The 18,773-nt window shown below is 36.4% G+C and overlaps 1 protein-coding gene across 4 annotated transcripts; it reads left to right on the top strand.

Moving 5' to 3' along the window:
* The first annotated feature begins 3,815 nt into the window (after positions 1 to 3,815).
* Positions 3,816 to 18,471, top strand: LOC121414404 (THAP domain-containing protein 5-like). 4 transcript variants are annotated; one of them, XM_041607580.1, is made up of 6 exons: positions 3,816 to 4,020; positions 10,857 to 11,062; positions 13,818 to 13,958; positions 14,278 to 14,612; positions 17,463 to 17,578; positions 18,259 to 18,471. In XM_041607580.1, the coding sequence occupies exons 2-5, from the start codon at positions 10,904 to 10,906 to the stop codon at positions 17,464 to 17,466; spliced, it is 639 nt and encodes a 212-aa protein (XP_041463514.1). In that variant the 5' UTR covers positions 3,816 to 4,020; positions 10,857 to 10,903; the 3' UTR covers positions 17,467 to 17,578; positions 18,259 to 18,471. The 4 variants fall into 4 exon arrangements, with proteins under 4 accessions (XP_041463514.1, XP_041463532.1, XP_041463506.1 ...); XM_041607572.1 differs by lacking the exon at positions 3,816 to 4,020 and adding an exon at positions 5,173 to 5,423; XM_041607589.1 differs by lacking the exon at positions 3,816 to 4,020 and adding an exon at positions 6,951 to 7,306.
* The last annotated feature ends 302 nt before the right edge of the window (positions 18,472 to 18,773 follow it).

Here is an 18,773-nt window from a genome sequence, read left to right as displayed (position 1 = left end):
ATAAATATACATCCTTTCTAAAAAAAATGAACAAACATGCATTTTATATATTGACTTTGCTGGCTTTCCATAGTTGCGATTGATCGGATCAATCGCAACTCTTTGTAAGACGGGGCTCTAATTGGAAAAGGTTTCGACACTAAATAGTTCGCAATGTCTCGTAATCCGCCTGGGCACACGTGTACATTTTTTTTTATTTGTTACGTTAGACATGTTACACTAGAAAGAAAATATAATGCACATTCTGAGCAATCCAGCTGATGACATGTAATCAAATTTGTTTCCCTGTCTTCACGATTGTTTAATTGAGTGACGGAGAGATAGAAAAAGGGGGAATTTACATGGAATGCTTTCCATTTACTAAAAACATCAATCAGAATTATTGTGTCCTTCAAGGGGCGATTCCATACGTGTCGTACGGGACATTTTGACAACAATGCTTGAGCAATGAAATATTCTTTTTTTTATCTATGATAAAGTTATAGTGAGTAGTCATGTCAAAAACTAATAAACAACACACACAAAAAAAACGATTATGGGTAAATTATAGGTGAAAATGTTGTGTGTCGTACGGGACGCAAAAATGTCCCGTATGACACGCAACATTTTAAGCTTCATGAATATTATGATTCATCCAGTAATCTTGAAATAACAGTCAAAAATTGAATCATCTACTGGAATTTGTTGAAAATTGAAAGTATTAACTTACAATTCTCTGTCGTCGCGACGTTTCACCAACCGCTGTTGGCTTCATCAGGCGAATGAACGCCAATCACGTCTTTCCAAGTGACTTCGCGCCAGAGTTGGCGTTCATTCGCCTGATGAAGCCAACAGCGGTTGGTGAAACGTCGCGACGACAGAGAATTGTAAGTTAATACTTTCAATTTTCAACAAATTCCAGTAGATGATTCAATTTTTGACTGTTATTTTAAGCTTCAATTCACCTATCATATGGACAACATAATTTTGTTGGTTGTCAGTTTTTTGCATGTCTACCCATTAGTACTTTAATATTACCACAAAGCAAAATGATTTTTTTTTGTTCGTTTGGACAGCAGATTGAAAAATGTTGTGAAAATGGCTGATTTTTCTAGCATGGAATCGCCCTAAGAAGGAAGTGACACATAAAGTGATACTTAAAGGTTGATTGGAAGATATTGTTTTGTTTTATTATAAGTAATGAATGTAAAAAGGGAGTAGCGTATATAGGCCAATGGCTTTTTGTTACTCCCTCACATCCCATTCATTACTCTGTTTTTTTTTCTTTTTCTTTTTTGCCTAAATTGTACAACTGTCATTGATGTTTTTACTCTATTAGATTAACTCACTTTTAATGTACCCTGTTTTTTTAAGAGAGATGTGAAATAAATGAATTTGAATATTTCTCTTCGATCAATAGGACTGGACGACTATGATTCTTTTAATGTAATGATTATTATGAAATAATTGTAGCTTCTCTAAATAATGTATATTGATATCATCATTCTTGCTATCATAATTTATGATTAACATATAAAAAAATGATCAATATTATTACCATTAATATTCGTCTTCTTCTTCTTATTATTATTATAATTAAATTATTATTATTAGTAGTAGTATTGTTATTACGATTAGTGTATTTATCATTTTTACTATTAGTATATAATTGTGATTTTTCATCACTGTTGTCGTAGTATTGATATTTTTCCTATCATTACTTATATCACGTGTATTTTTATTGATTTTACTATTGTTATCCTTATTATTATTATTATTATCAATATCATTTATTAATGATCATCATCATTGTTATCATCATAATTTTTTATCATTATCTATGTATTATCAGTATCATTTTTATTGCTGTCGTTAAACGTTCACGAAGATTTAAAAATTTCACATCTCCCCCCCCCCAAAAAAAAACCCTCTCATTTCCTATCTCATTCTGTAAGCCTTTTTGACTACCAATACGATTATCCTTTTTCATCTTCATTATTATTTTGATGAGGATCAATCGAAGACGGAACCTCAGCAGTATATAGCGCACCTGGCTCGAGAATAGCGGTCAACCATGCATTGGTGTAATGGTCTTATGGGATTACAAGGGATCCTAAATCAGTGAGAGGGGTGTAAAAATGAACTCCCACACGCTCGTAGGTGTTACCTATCCCCCCTTAACATGTTAACAGGGTCGCGTCACGGGGGTGGCGAGGGGAACCCCCCCTCCCGATGATTTTTCAAGTGATCACGAAAACTAAAAAAGAGTAAAAAAAAAAGGGGGGGGGGAGTTGTGAAAAGAGAGGGCTTGGTCTCAGAACCACGGAAAATCATGAAAGTTATATTTGCATTCATGATAATATATTTTTTCATGGGGTATTATCATGACGTGACATTTACGTTCCCTTCCCATCACAGGTGTGAGAGGGAAGTACCATGGGGAGCGGTGATAGCTAAGGCTAAGGAACAGATTCGAGGATGTAACACACTTCATGCAAAGGGGGAAAAACACTTCATGAAAAGGAAAAGAAGGGGCGGTGAGGTCAACCTCCCCCAAAAACCCCAAATAATAAAAGTACTACAGAGAGGTCTACATTTGCCTTACCGGATTTGATAGAACGTCAGAGCTTTCGCGCTCCGCGCAGGAGGCGAAAACTCTTTTCTCCATGCACCCAGACGGAGCTCGCGCTGCCAGCTCCTCCGAAAATTCTCTTTGCTGAACGTGATGAAAGGGTTAAGGCCCGTCCAGCTAATTATTATGATATTCATTTACCTCTTTTTTATCCAAGCAAGATTCCCAGAGCCCCTTTTGAAAACATTTTTTAAAATTACATATTGATGGAATACAATCCACATTCCAATCGTTATCAAGAGGATACTTGCTGCGGAGAGAAAAATAACTGTACAAAGTCAACGGGTTTTTACTTTCCAATTTCTTCTGTCCATCTTTCCCTCTCTCTCTCCCTCATACCCTCACTTTGAAAAAAGAAGAAAATCTCAGGGTTTTTATCGACAAAAGAACGACCGATTGGCCTCCGTACATTGAATATTACGAAAACGTCGTTTCGGGTTTCTCGTGTTTTCTATGGCGTGCCAAGTGTACGCCAGTATATTCTGTGCAATTCAAGCAATTCCGTACACAAAATGTGTTTTTATTCAGACGAAAATCTTTTTGTCATGACGCTTTTCTAATTTCGTACACAAAATTTATTTTGTGTCACACAAAATCATTTTCGTCTCGACGAAATGCACAAAATAAATTTCGTTTAGACAAAATGTAATTGCGTCCACAAACTTCATTTGGCGTGCCATACAAAATGGCGCACCAAATGTCCGATGGTAAATTCCGTCCAATTCACGTCATTCCGTACACAAAAGTTTTTTTGTTCGTATGAAAATGATTTCGTCATGACGCAGTTTTATTTCGTATACAAAATTATTCTTGTCACACAAAATAAATTTTCGTCGAGACGAAATGTAATTTCGTCCACAAAATTTATTTCGTACACACGAAATGAATTTTGATCTAACGAAATAGCACCCCAATTGTCCAAAGGAAAATTCTGTAGGAAAATATGTGTTTCACTCCAACGAAATTCATTTCGTCATGATGCAGTTTGATTTCGTATACAAAATTTATTTTGTGTCACACTTATAATCAATTTCCTCGAGACGAAATAAAATTGTGTCCTCGAAATTCATTTCGTTGCGGTGCAAATATTTATTCCGTCAACGAAATGATTTTGTGTCACATCACAAAAAATTCCGTCGACAAAATGATTTTGTGTCACATCACAAAAAATTCCGTCCATGTAAAATAATTCTGTCTCCTCTTTCTGGCAGGGAATATGAGATCGTCGCTGATTGGCTGCACCTTGCTCAAGCCGATATCTTCGCTCGATCGATATCCGGGCGCGGGACGGTCACACTCACAGGTCGGCATGTTGGTGAACCTTTCTTGTTTAGCTTGCACGTTATTCATGTCAACGAGAGCTGCAAACAACTTCTCTAATTGGTAGAATGTGGACGGACATTGCATTCGTAAGTTTAGCTATGTTTTCGACTTCAAAATTACGTTGAAAACAAAATGGGAATTCGTTAGTCGTTGCCAAACTTGCATTTGCAAGAAGCTGTGCAATTTATAGTCCCGTGTATTCAAGTTTGTGTAGGGTCCTACTGTAGTCGACCATGCCCATGCCAGGCCAGGGGGATTGGTCTTTTGTGCACACCTAAAATGGTAATGAATTATACAGGCTGATATTTAGGCCTAGATTTTGATTAATGGTGTAAAATTCATACTCAGACTGACACAGAGCAAAATGCATGTTGAAATTGGAAACTTCATTGGATGACAAATTTTATATAATTATTGACTGTCTGAGTCAGTGATTGACGTGATTTTATTTTTAGATTATTAAAAACAGCTTTAGCTTGGGCACCCACACGCATTGCGAGGTTAGTATTAATACTGGTAAATTAAACCATTGAACCATGTTTGGCAGTGGATTTCGAATTGACAGTTAATGAGTTAGTGGGTCGCACATGCTGGCTTGCTGCGATCCCACTTCTGCAAGTGATGTCCACGTCCATAAGGCATTAAACACACCACTTCTAAGTAATGGCTTGGTTTTTCTGTGCGCTGTGGCATGTCAGGGGCGGATCCAGCTTTTATAAAGGGGGGGTTGGGGTGGTATGTGAGGGAGCGTAGCGACCGAGTCCAACCGAGCGGAGCAAGCGAGGGTGTTTGGGGGGGTGTCCCCCCTCCCACGTAGGGAAAATTTTTGAAAATCTGTGTGTGAAAATGGCGTTTCCTTGCATCTAAAACACCACTATTTTTGATATAGAGGTCGTTGCCAAATTAACCCCCATGAAAATTTGTAAAATTAAGTTGCAATCCCCCATTTTTTTTTTTTTTAATGGGGGGATTTTTGTTTGGGGATGAGAATCGGCAACCCTGGCCTAGATTGTCACTTCCGCGGTGGCCCGTGTCCTCAAAAAAGCTGATGGGGGGCAAAAAGGACTATGTGACATTTGTTCGCCCAACCCTCCCCCCAAATAAATAATAATAATAAATTAAATGAAGACATAGAAATAGAATAAAATAAAATTACAAGTTTTTTAAAAAAGATAAGATTTAAAAAAAATGGTCCCCAGATTTTTTTTTTTTTTGGGGGGGGGGGTTGCAACCCCCCCTCTAGATCTGTTTCTGCATGTAATGAACCCTTGACTATGAGTTGGGCTTGTCCGTAGACTCTAATGTTAGAGTCGAGGCCTATCTCGGCTCGGGCCCAAAGATGCGCCACCGCGCACAGAAAAATCATGTGGTATGGACACCAGAAGTGAGAATGAGATCCCATGCGCGACCCACTGACTTAGATATCCACTGCCAAAACGGTTCATGGTACAGGGTATAGGGCAAGTCCAAGAAAAGGTCACCCTAGAAGGTAAAATTTTATCTCCAATTTAAGAAGTTATCTTTGGAGGGGTAAGAAAGCCTATCGCCTGTTGTGGTAGCCTAAGTATGTTTGGCCTAGGTCCTAGCCCCACTCATTACTAGTACAAGTTTAGTTACTTTGAGCGATGTTTGTGCCGGCTCCACTTCACCACCACTACTATACGCTCCATCTGGCTGAACATCGTGTCCGTTAAGTCGATCTGATATTCCGAGTGACAAAGGTGGGATTTTATGGGGAAATATAAAACTCATGGAACATCACGATCTTTAAAAACAAAACTAATATAGGAGGGGGTCCAGTGTCCGGACATGTTATCTTTTGGTTACACTTCGTAATTCAGAAGGTTCGTAATTCCAAAACACGTGAATTCATTATTGCCTGAACCACAATGTTCGTTAAATCGAAAAAGGGTTCGTTAATCCGAACATTTGTGGCGTAATTCCGAAGGTTCGTTAATCCGAAAAGGAATAATGAGTGATAATTCCGAAGGTTCGTTAGTCCGAAAACGAAATGAGGTTCGTTAATCCGAAAACGAAATGAGGTTCGTTAATCCGAAAAAACTAAATGAACAACGAACCTCATTTTTTTTCGGACTAACGAACCTTCGGAATTATGACTCTCATTATTCCTTTTCGGATTAACGAACCTTTGGAACAACGAACGTCATTTCAATTTTTGGATCGTCCGACCTTCGGAACAACGAACCTTATTTCGCTTTCAGATTAACGAACCTCCGGAATATCCAAACCTTCGGAATAACGAAGCTTCGGAATTATGAATGTAAACAATCTTTTTGAAGCCTTCCTTTTTGTCTTTGGATTACACTAAAAATATGAATTCAATACTTGTAATCATCTTCTATTTTGTTCTTTATATTTCCCAACATTTTGTACTAAAATTTGATGAAACTTCGCTTCTAACTTTTTTCAAATGACTTTCTAACATTGATCGTGTGGACACACAACCTGTACGGACACACAACAACTGAGTGACCTGAAACTCAGGCAGGACGTTTAGCAATACTTGATTAACCTTATGCCCAAATTTCATGAACTAGGTTTCTAAGTTTTCATTTAAAAAACACAACCTTTTGTTAAGATTTGGTGTTGATGCCGCCACCGTCAGAAAAACAGCGCCTATAATATAATTTTACTCTCCTATGCAGGTGAAACAAAACGGAAGGAAAGAAGGGAAAACACAAATTTTGCGCATTTTCATGTATTTATTTTCAATAGTCTCGGCAGTGCAGCCGTCCTTGCATGGTAAAGATTATCCAGCAGCTTGCAAAGGAAAGTCAGTTTCAAAGTAATTTCTTCAGTGCACAGATGAGGCGAGGGGGTCTTCGGGCGCTTGCCCCCTCTCCTCTCCTACAAAAATAAATTATGAACAAGAAAGTAGAAAAGAAAATGGTGAAATATATTTTTTCTGAATATTATGCTTTCATTTGATATTTATAAAGTTAAATATTTTTATTTTTTTTGCTCGCTCACAAAAAAAGATCTGCCCAATTATTCATATCTAGCCCCTTCAAAACTTTGGCTCACTTCGCCACTGATTTGTTTCATCACACTTCTATGCAAATACTTACGCCTATAGAATAGAATACATTATATCCTACATAGAGTAAATCATGTATAGTACTATTGGTTCAAGTAGCATCATGTGACCGAATATATTTCAACTCTGACGTCATACCTCGATATATTTTTGGATACTAGTATATCGAGGTCTGACATCATTATTTCACAAAACTGGATCTAGCTAAACTCTCAGGCACACCGGCCAGCGCGCTCTCTCTCCCGGGCAAGTCCAGCGATGTGTCGGCACAGGCACTGATCTGCGTTCTGCTGAGCACGATGGCTCAGAGAAAAGTAGGTAATTCAACTCAAGTAACCGGACTTTGCAAGCTCATCACATAGATTTTGGTTATAAATTATAAAAAGTTGGATAAAAAACAAATATATCAGGCGTTTCATTCGAAAGCATAGTGGGAATTATTAATCCTCGGTTGGACTGGCAAAACTACTATATTTCCCTCGGGGCTTCGCCCCTCAGGAAGTAATTGTCAGACCAACCTCGAATAAATAATTCAACTATACTTTTTCAAAGCCTGATATATTTGTTTACTATTTCTCATAATTCCATATGGCTTTGTGTAATTATTTTGTGTCCTGAATTACTTCATTAATATGAAATTTTATTCAGAATCACAAAAACTGCAAGCTCTCTTTTTCTCCTAATAATCAGAGACAAAATGAGCCCAAGATTTTGAGGGAGTCAGATGTGTCATATCAGGCAAAATTCAATAGAAGTTGTGAGCGAGCAAGCTTTTCATTAAAAAAAATCACATTTTGTAGCTTGACATAAAAATATTCAGAAAATGTTATATTTCATTTTTCTTTCCTTTTTTTTTTTGGGGGGGGGAGAGCATCCCAAGCCTCCCCGCATCTATGCACCTCTGTCTAGTGTCTATATTACTGTTATATTGTTATTTCAAGACTAATTTTCATAGAAACGATTGGTTCAGAAAAAATATTAAACACATGCAGCCTTTCATGGAAAGTTCCCCCGGTTGTCCCGAAAAGGTGTGTTTTGTTTGACTTTCCTCCTCAACCCACCCTTTCGAGAAAAGCTCTCGCGGCATATCTCAACGTCCGTATGACATATTTGTCCTGCCCACCAGAGGTGAAGGCGAGACTAAGGGATCCAAATGTTGTCTGTCCGTCCGTCACAAACCTGTAATGACACATAACTCCACAACCGTAAGTCGCTTTTAAACCAAACATGGATGGTAGATGGACCTGGGTGACCTGCATGTTGAGCTGCAGTCAGAGGTCACATGGTAAGGTCAAAGGTCATTTTCAGGTCAACGTTAAAGTTTACATGCAACACTTTTATGACACCTAACTCCACAACCGTAAGTCGCTTTTCAACCAAACTTGGATGGTAGATGGACTTGGGGGACCTGCATGTTATGCTGCAGTCTGAGGTCATATGGTAAGGTCAAAGGTCATTTTCAGGTCAACGTTACAGTTCACATGCAAGACTCTTATGACACCTAACTCCGCAACCGTAAGTCACATTTCAACCAAACTTGGATGTTGGATAGACTTGGGGGACGTGCATGTTATGCTGCAGTCAGAGGTCACATGGTAAGGTAAAATATCATTTACAGGTTAAAGTTTACATGCAAGACTCTCTTATGACACCTAACTCCGCAACCATAAGTCACTTTTCAATCAAACATGGATGGTCGATGGACTTGGGGGACCTGCATGTTATGCTACAGTCAGAGGTCACATGGTAAGGTCGAAGGTTATTTTCAGGTCAACGTTAAAGTTTACATGCAACACTTTTATGACACCTAACTCCACAACCGTAAGTCGCTTTTCAACCTAACATGGACAGTAGATGGACTTGGGGGACCTGCACATGTTACGCTGAAGTGGGAGGTCACATGATAAGTTCAAAGGTCATTTTCAGGTCAACGTCAAAGTTTACATCAAGACTCTCTTATGAAAACTAACTCCGCAACCGTAAGTCACTTTTCAACCAAACTTGGATGTTGGATAGACTTGGGGGACGTGCATGTTATGCTGCAGTCGGAGGTCACATGGAAAGGTCAAAGGTCATTTACAGGTTAAAGTTTACATGCAAGACTCTCTTATGACACCTAACTCCGCAACCGTAAGTCACTTTTCAACCAAACTTGGATGGTATATGGACTTGGGGGACCTGCATGTTATGCTGCAGTCAGAGGTCACATGGAAAGGTCAAAGGTCATTTACAGGTTAAAGTTTACATGCAAGACTCTCTTATGACACCTAACTCCGCAACCGTAAGTCACTTTTCAACCAAACTTGCAGACTTATGCTGCAGTCGGATGTCACATGGTAAGGTCAAAGGTCATTTTCAGGTCAATATTAAAGTTTACGTGCAAGGCTGGTATGACAAGTGTTATTCCATCCCAGTAATTTCACAATGAAGTTTCGATATAATTCTTGCGTGCCCTCGCAAATCACAATATTTCTGGTTATTTTCATAAGTGGGCGAGACAAAAATTGCTTTTGCCTTGTTTTTTAGTCATGTTCAAAATGAATTAGTGATGATTTCATTTTTCTCGGCATTTTAATCCCCAAGTCTGCATGGTTTAATTATGTTTGATGCATGTTTTGCCTTTAGTAGACAGCTGGCAGCCCTCTGTCTCGAGGAGTATTTTTATATCTTTTTCTGTATTTGGTGAGTGAAGCCAACGAAATTCAGCTGAACAACCAACATAAAGGCATGGTCACACCGGCCGAGCGTTGTTGGAGCGGTAGGGAAAGAGGGTAGAATTTTTCTCTCAAAATGGGGGAAAAATCGAAAACAAAAAAACAAATCGAACTTGAAAATGGTAAACGGTAGCGAGCGGTGATGATTTTTTTTTCTCTCCGCTCCACGACCGCTCCAACAACGCTCGGCCAGATGCCTTTACACTTAAGGGGAATCCAGCCTTGGTCATAAAATATAGTGTTGGAAAGGAGAAAATTAGATAAAACAGAATGGTGAAAGTTTGAAAGAAATTGGACCAGCAATAAGAAAGTTATGGCTGCTTTAAAATTGAAATCCCTATGATTATGTAGATTTCAAAGTGGCAACTGGGTAAGTAAATTATGACAAGAGGCAAGGACAACTTTCCCATAGGCCATGTACTTAATTATCAGGGATTTGTGTTTTTCTCCTAACTGCCCTTCCCCTGGGGCAGTAATCTAAATATAACCCTGGTAGTATATTGTTTTATGTCCTCATGTGAAAGAAAAATAAAAATTTGAAGTAAAACATTTGAAAAAATGACATATTAGCCATTTTATGTATTGGAGTACATGGAAGAGTAGTCCTTGCCTTACATCACTGTGACATCACATATGTGGCCAATTTGCAGTCTCGTGGATCTAGGGATTACCAATATTCACAACTTTAAAAATAACTTTCTTATTATTTGTCAGATAGTGTTCAAACTTTCACCTATCAACTTGACTGATTTTTCTTATTCCCCTAAGAACAAGTTTTTATTTGGGTTGGATTCCCCTTTAACAGAGACCGAAGCTTTAGTTCTAGTTTTGGCTCTGCTATTTTTTGATTGGATGTATTTCCTGATTTATCACAATAATTGCAAGTTTTATCATAATTTAACTTTTTGAAAATTATGCTATTATGTGATTAAGGCTACATCTCTTGTACTTTCTACCGATAGTCTCAATATAACGTTATTAATGGATTATTTCTTGTTAAAAATCCTAAAGATAGGAACTAACTCTGTGGTTGGTAGATAAATATGACTCACTTGTCCAGGTGTTGATAAACGGGCCGCTGCTGAGTAGGCCTAGAGTTTTCTTAATTATATATAATTGATTTCATGACATGTGTTTACATTTGCTGCAGATTCCCATTCAGCCGTTGGACTGAACTGGTACTGTAACACAGTATGGATGGTCAATATGAAGCAAGCTTCATCGAATTCCTCCAAGAGCTCTGTACTCTGTTCTGATCATTTTGAAGATGCTTGCTTTGACAGGACTGGGCAAACGATTCGTCTAAGACAGGATGCTGTCCCAACCACATTTAATTTGCCGCCTCGTCATCAGAAGGTACAGTAGATCTATATCATACGTGTTTTAAAGAAATATAATCTCTGTATTATCTATCTACCTTTGGTTTGACAGAACAATGTTTTGAATATTCCATTCTCAGTAGCCAAAGAGAAATGAAAATTATCCTATTCGTTAGGGTCACCATGGACCTCGGCCTATACTGTGTACCAGGGGACTGTGTATTTTAAGTTAACGCTTACTAAATGATCAAACAAATTAAAAATTTGGTTTAGCCCTACATAATTAGCATGAGCTTCTTTGAAATTGCAAAGCTAAGGGTGTATTGCTGATTTTTCATAATTTATTAAAATTCATTTTTGATAAATTATTTTATGCATAAATAGAGAATTCTCTGCTGTACAGTTAAGTAAATCTCTAAATAAGTTCCCAAGTTCTACAGTGCGTATGAAAAAATGGGATAGATTTGAAAAGTCTATAAAATTTTTGTTTCAAATTATGATCTCAATATTTTGGTGTCAATACATGCTATGGAGTCTTATCCTTCAAATGCTATTAAAATAATTTGGTTTTGTTCGTGCTTACGCAAACACAAATTTTTGTTTTGTCTGGGGTAAAAAAGGAAGCTTGCGCCAAAATGGCATAATATGATGGTCGGACTTCTTGCTATCAGCAGAATTCCTCTTAACCTTTTCATTATCTTTGCCATAATTTTCGAAGTATGCAGTCAAAATTCATTTCCAAATCTACTTATTTATTTGGATAGTTGTGGTGTTGTTCCTTTTTAATATGTTCTCTTTTAGTTTTGAATATTCCTTCCTTAGGCAAGAACATTTTTTAAAACCAAATTATGGTAGAGCGTGTTTTTTTTTTAATCCTTTCATTGTGTTCTGCAAAGGTTATGATGCCTTTGAACAGTGGCATACTGAGGGGTTGGGGCTCGGGGTGCTCCCCCCTCCCAATACAAAATTATGACCAAGGAAAAAAGTGGAAAGAAAAATAACAGAAAACATAGAAAGTGAAATATGATATTATTCTGAATATTATGTCAAAATCACAAAATTGGATATTTTAGTAAAAACTGGAAATTTTTGCTTGCTCGCTTCACAACTTTTCAATGCATTTTACCTGATCTGCCATATCTTGCTCCTTCAAAATTGACTCAATACACCATTGCCATTGAAAGACATGAATATTTTCTTGTTTGTCCTGTCAAGCACATAATTAAACTTGGTGAAGGATTCAATGACCCCTTGAAAATAGGATTCATGTCTTTTATAGGTACCATTACATAAATTGTTTCACATAATTATTATCAAAGGTACCATAACATAATTTGTTTCACATAATAAAAAGGATTTGAATGATTACAAATTCTCCCAATTAAAAATGCAAATCTTCTCACTTGGGTTGACAAGAAAGTCTCTTCTTACTTATGAAGCAAAATTCAAAGGTAAAAGAAGTTCAAATTAAAACCAATGTAATTCAGGTAAATGAATAAATTTATTAGTGAAATTTGACAGCATTTTTCGAAAATTATGGCAAAGATAATGAATATATTATAAGTCTGCTGATTAGCCAAAAGTCTAAAAGTATAAAACGTCCCATGTTCGCTCAAGCATGAATTTATTTTTTAAATGCCATTTCAAAGATAAGATCTTAGAGCATCTATTAATATCAAAATATAGATATATTTTGAGACAAAGCAAAGATTTTATAATTTTCAACCAATAAGTACAAGAATAATGATGCATTTGTCATTTATGATTTAAAATAGAATTTCCATTGGATTAGATTTGTAAGAAAAATAATGTTTTTGAGCAATTCTAGGTCCGACATGAACTCATACATTGTTGCATTACTGCGTATCCGGATGCCGCAAACTTGGTCCCTAAACTTCTGCGAGACTTGACCAACAAAAAAAAAAAGGACATGTTTCTAACTGTGGAATTATTGCAAAACATGTGGAGGGGGGCTTATTAAAGTGATGGTCCAGGCTGAAAATATTTATACATGTAGCTTAATAAATAGAGTAGAAGTCACTGAGCAAAATGCCGAAAATTTCATCAAAATCAGATGACAAATAATCAAGTTATTGAATTTGATAGTTTATAACAATAGTTTGTGAAAACGGTCGTCATGAATATTCATTAGGTGGGCTGATGATGTCACATCTCAAATTGTTCTTTTGAATTTTATTATATGAAATTATGTTTATTAAATTTTATCCTCCAAGAACTAGAAAAATTGGATTGACAACTGATTTAGTACATTAGATATTAATTGCTGAAACTTATTTCATCATAATGGAAACACATCATTTACACATGTATGAAATAATTTTATGAACCAAACGGAAAGTGGGGATGTGACATCATCCCACCTAATGAATATTCATGATATGACTATTTTCTCAAAATATTGCTAAACTTTAAACTTCAATAACTTTATTATTTGTTATCCGATTTTGATGACATTTTCAGCATATTGCTCAGTGGATTCTACTCTATGTATTAAGATATAAATATTTTCAGCCTGGACCATCCCTTTAAGACCCCCCCCCTTCCTCCTTTGGGGCCAGATAGGGTTAATAAATCATCATGAATATTTAAACATGTTTATTTTGCTGCAAGTCCATTGAAAAGGATTCATTTCTAAACAAATATTATTCTAAATGTACTATTGAATATTAATTTGACAAATTTAAAGTCATTTTTTTCATTCTTGCATCTCGGTTTATTCAATTTTTCTTCTTTTTTTAATGTTTTTTTTTTTATTCACTCTTCTCGTACAGAATGCACACAAACCAGGGAAACCCTCGAAAGAAAGTCATTTAGATTCAGCAAGCAACCTCCCAGATACTGCAAAGACACCTGTACCAAAGTCTTCAGCACCTTCCCTGGGACTACTACTCAATGCCAAAAATCTAAGAGGGGTAAAGTGGAAGATAACAGCAACATATATCTAAATGGGGTATTGTACAGTATGATTGATCAACCAATGATACCAGTTGTATTCTGACATTTAAATCCATGTCCCTCTGACCAATGTTGTCAAATAAAAACCTTGCTTTGAGCATAACATCCTCAAGGTGGTCTGAAATTCTATTAGAAGGTACATGTAGTCTTCTGTGGAAGTTCATTTTATGCTTTGACTGCTAATCTACAAGTTTTATTATCAATATGCTAGTGTTCTGAAGTTGATGTGTTAATAATCAATTGTTTTAATGTTTTATTCTATTTAAAACATAATAGATGGAGACCAGCAGCATGGCAGCAGGAGCTAATGTTGGTCGTGATGAGGCATATACCACCATCAACAATGCTGCAATTGCAGTCACCACCACCAAGTCTGCTTCTGTCACTGCCATCACCATTGCCACCGCCATTACCAAGACCACTCCTGACACAAAGCCCCCAAGTCCTCAACTGACCAGATATTGCAGCTGGAGAAGGATATACCAGGAACTTCAAAGCCAGGGCTTGCCAGTCTCCTACAATAAGAAAAATGCCATGGGCCCATCTAATGAACTAGTAGTAGAATATTTGGCCACAGTTGTAGAAATGCAGAGACTAACATACTGCCACAGGTAAAAATCAATGTCAGATATGATGGATAGTCTTTGAAATATGGGTTGCAGAATGAATATCAGTAAAACCCATCATGATGTGCTATCTGATTTAACCCTAAAAAGGCGGTGGGAGCCCAAAAATTTTCACGATAAATCCACAACGTGAAAGATTGTGCCGCGTCATTATAAAGCCTTTTTTAAAAAAAGTTTATGATTTTTAAAAAAAAACTTGTGACACCTGGGTACCCGGTTCTGCAATTATGCAACATTGTGCATTGTGTAATTACACATGTCAGAATTGCACTAAAATGTGATTTCATGGACAAATCCAATGCAAAATCTGTTTCTAGCCAGAATTCATAATTGTATCATACCGGTTAATGTTTATTTTTACTGATTAAAATCAATTAATTTCATTGTGCTTATGATCAGAAAATTTTGTCAACAATATAAAAAAAGTAAAAAAAACAAAGAAATACTTAAGAAAGGAAAAAAATACATATGAAAGGTATTTGATATCAATTAATTTTTATGTGTCTGAACAAAAACTTCAAGGGCTGTGTTTATAGATTTCCAGCCAAATTCTAATTTCATGCATGATTTAGTAAAATATATAATTCTAAATAATTTTAGAATGATCAAATATACAATTTTTTCATCTGTGGCAGGCATTTTGCATTTCTTCACAATTGCGCAATTAACGGTCAATCTTGAGGGCCCCCACTCCCCTTCCGCCCATCTTTCCTGCCTCCAAAATACCCTGGCAGTCTTATTAGGGTTAGATTAAGTCTACATTAAGCAAACATAAAATTCTTACAATTGAATTCAGTGGCGTAATGAGCCAAATATTTTGAGAGGGCTAAATATGGCGAATGGAACAAAAGTTCTCCAAAGAGAGCGAAGGGAGTGTGCAAAATTTTAGAACTTTTTAATACAGAAATCAAAATTTGGAAAGATTTTGACGTAATAATATCCAGTAAATACTCTCTATTTCACCCTTTCTCGTTCGCTTTCTTTCTTTTTCTCCTTTTCTTTCTTGGTCGTTAAACATTGGGGGGGGGGGGGGGCAGTCAGACCGCAGGTCCCTATGCTAATGAGCAAAAAGTCCAGATACATCCAAATCATCTCGTGGCTGAATCCTTGCAAAATCTTGTGATTCGTGAGATTTTCTTTCTCGAGTCTAAGAATTTACCTGTTTTAAAGAGAAATTCCAGTATTGGTAACGATCTCAAAATGACTTTTTACAGAATCTAATATAATGACCACCCAAGTGTCTGTTTGTATGAATAAAAAATATGTGCCAAAGGATTCTGGAAGAAATTGTGTAATTGCTGAGAAATAAGCTCATATTCCAGCAATAATAATACACTGTCCCACGTGTGCCTATCTGTGTTGGTGATCTTCAGTGTGAACATTTTTCAGCGTAGATTTCAAGATTTCACAAAGTTCAGTTTATGTAACTTTACCAAATCTAGATCCTCGATGATATACTGACAATTAAGCCAGACTTTCTCATGAAATCAGTGTTTACTGCAACTACTGGCATTACTTTTTAACCTCAAGTTAAATTAAATATTATTGCACTATCAGATAGAGTAAAAGTTACTCTTTCATATTGGTCATTTATTTTGTATACAATATTTTGTTAAATAAGTAAATTTCTGGCCTGAAAGTGTGCCTCAAAACTTAATTTTCTTCTTCCATTTTCTTTTGCACATTGTGCAAACTTTTTATTTTGAGCCTCAATGATATCCATATCACCATAAAGCTGAACTTCTTTTCTTTCTCACAATGCCACTCTTGATATGCGGCACCTTTTAATCGGGTCAAGATCACACTTTTCCCACTAAGGTACAATACGAGATTTCTGTAATTTTGTACTTGCATGAAATCCAGAGTTCTGATTGGCTGGATAAGGTTCACAGAACAACAGGCACAGGGTATTTGAGGAGATTACCACATGGGAAGTGTGACCTTCCTACGAACCATGGCACTGGAACCGTTGGAATTTGCCACTGGGTGGTCCATTTGACCAATCAGAATGCAGTATTCTTGTTTTCAAACTGCTTTATGTACTTGGCAAATGAAAAGTGTGATCTTGACCCGATTAAACCAATTCTTATTTTGAAACCTATATCGTTTCAAAGCATACATATTCAGCTTTATCATGATATAAAAATCATTTGGGCTCAAACACAAATAAAGTGTGAAAATAGCAACTTTTGTCAGGTGAAAATATTTATTTTATAGCATATTTTAGATCAAACTTTGAACCTATATTACAAAATCTTTGAATAAATCCAAACATATGACATGAAAGAATGATTCTTCTTCTTTACAATGGTACCAAATTCATGAAATTCGATGCACAGTTAGAGCAGCAATGACCGAATGAAAAGGTGTTATGGTCCGCGTCAAGCTCATTAAATATACAAAACATCTCAAGTCATGAATATCATTTGGATGAAAGAAGCCACTCTCTTGGGACCTGCAGTCTGACTGGGGGGCATGGCCCCCATCTATACATCAGTGATGGATTTAATACTTTTTGCATGTACGATGACGATGCTCGCTCTCTCTCACCCATCCTCACTATGTGTATATGTGTGTGCAAGATGAATTATGAGGAATAATTGCATGAAGTGACGTTTTTCAACCAGAGATTGATCCTTATGTATTACTTACTATTGCATTTTTGTTCATCATATTGACCCATCTTGACCCCTTTACCCCCCCCCCCCCTGACAAAAACCTAATAGTCAAATGAAGTTTCCTTTTCTTTTCTTTTGATATACATGTAATGTATTCATGTGAGAAAAAAAATTATAGTGCCAAACATTTTTTGAAAATTTTAATTTATTCCTTCAGGTGAGGTTTTGTCCACAGTTCCAGAAGGACACAAAATAGTATCAGAAAGTCATGCCAGAATCAACAACTGAAGGGTTTGAAGAGCCAGATAAAGAGCCTAGAAATGTGATTTAAACGTAAGTTAAACTTATTTATAATTCTGATTCATTTTGGCATAGAAAGTAAGTCATAATAACAATTTGAATGATTTTTGTCTTCTTGATTTGCTCTTTGTCAGGAATCCAAATTTTAGAATTAAACTCTTAGTTTGAGGTGTTGATGATTTTTTTTTCAGCTGCAAAAGTAACAAACCAATATCAATCATTGGTCGATAATGTGACTTGCTTTCTCTTGCCAAATTGGTACATGTACATGTATATTCTGCATTTCTATAATGATTGACCCCACCACTAGCACATAAGATGCAACATGTCAAATAACTGTCAAACTCACTTCATCATGTATTTTATTATTAATATTTCATTAAAGGAGTAAAAGGACTCAGAAAGATTACCCGAAAAAGCTCACAGAATTTTTTTTACTGGTAGACCCTTTACATTCATTTGATGAATTGAGTTCATGCAAAATCAACTGAATGTTATGAGTACAAAATCCTGTTAATACACCTTACTGTGAGGCTATTCTGGTAGGTCATCCCGGGAGTGCCTGAGGATCTTGTCCATTTGGATAAATCTTGCAAAGTACCAAGAGGTGCCTCCACCCCCCCCCCACTCTATTAAGGGTTAACAATGAAATTGAAATTAGGAATAAGTTTAGTATCTTGCTCATATGCATTATAAATTAATTACTATTTCAGGTACTTCAATCACATGCACAGTAGGAGCAAAAACAGCAGCAAACACACAGGAGATGTAACACTACATTGACCAACAGCAACAACTACAGCAGCATCAACAATTTCTGCAGGAGATGCAAAAACCACACTGGCAACCTCAACAACATCAAGGTGTCCAACAAACACTCCGGGAACGTTAACAGCAACCACAGCTTCAGCTGGAGTTTCAACAAACACATCAGAAAAAAACCAACAGCAGCAAAAAAACACTTATGAATAATGAAATGAATCTAATTGAAACTCAAAAGCCAATGACGCAACATCTTTGACAAACTGAGACAATTATTCATTCTTTTACAGGATAAAGAAATACTTTTTTAAAGTGTAAATTTGCAGGAACACAATGGATGTTCCTATGTATCTATTTAATGAAATAAATTTGACTTTAATAAATTCAGTAAATTCAATTCAATAAATTTAGTGATTCAATAAATATCTACTTTTATTTGTCAATGAGTGAAAATACCTGTATTTTC

The sequence above is a fragment of the Lytechinus variegatus genome, chromosome 1, assembly GCF_018143015.1.
Source record: "Lytechinus variegatus isolate NC3 chromosome 1, Lvar_3.0, whole genome shotgun sequence".
Lineage (NCBI taxonomy): Eukaryota > Metazoa > Echinodermata > Echinoidea > Temnopleuroida > Toxopneustidae > Lytechinus > Lytechinus variegatus.
Note: the sequence above shows the minus strand (reverse complement) of the source record. Positions and strands in the feature narration are given on the sequence as shown.

What these genes read in the sequence shown, in the direction of transcription:
- LOC121414404 (XM_041607572.1), top strand. Translation starts at nt 5,378, where the DNA reads ATGGTACAGGGTATAGGGCAAGTCCAAGAAAAGGTCACCCTAGAAG. An exon ending in AGAAAAGGTCACCCTAGAAG is followed by an intron (nt 5,424 to 10,856) that starts GTAAAATTTTAT and finishes CATTTGCTGCAG; the next exon opens with ATTCCCATTCAGCCGTTGGA. An exon ending in ATGCCAAAAATCTAAGAGGG is followed by an intron (nt 13,959 to 14,277) that starts GTAAAGTGGAAG and finishes AAAACATAATAG; the next exon opens with ATGGAGACCAGCAGCATGGC.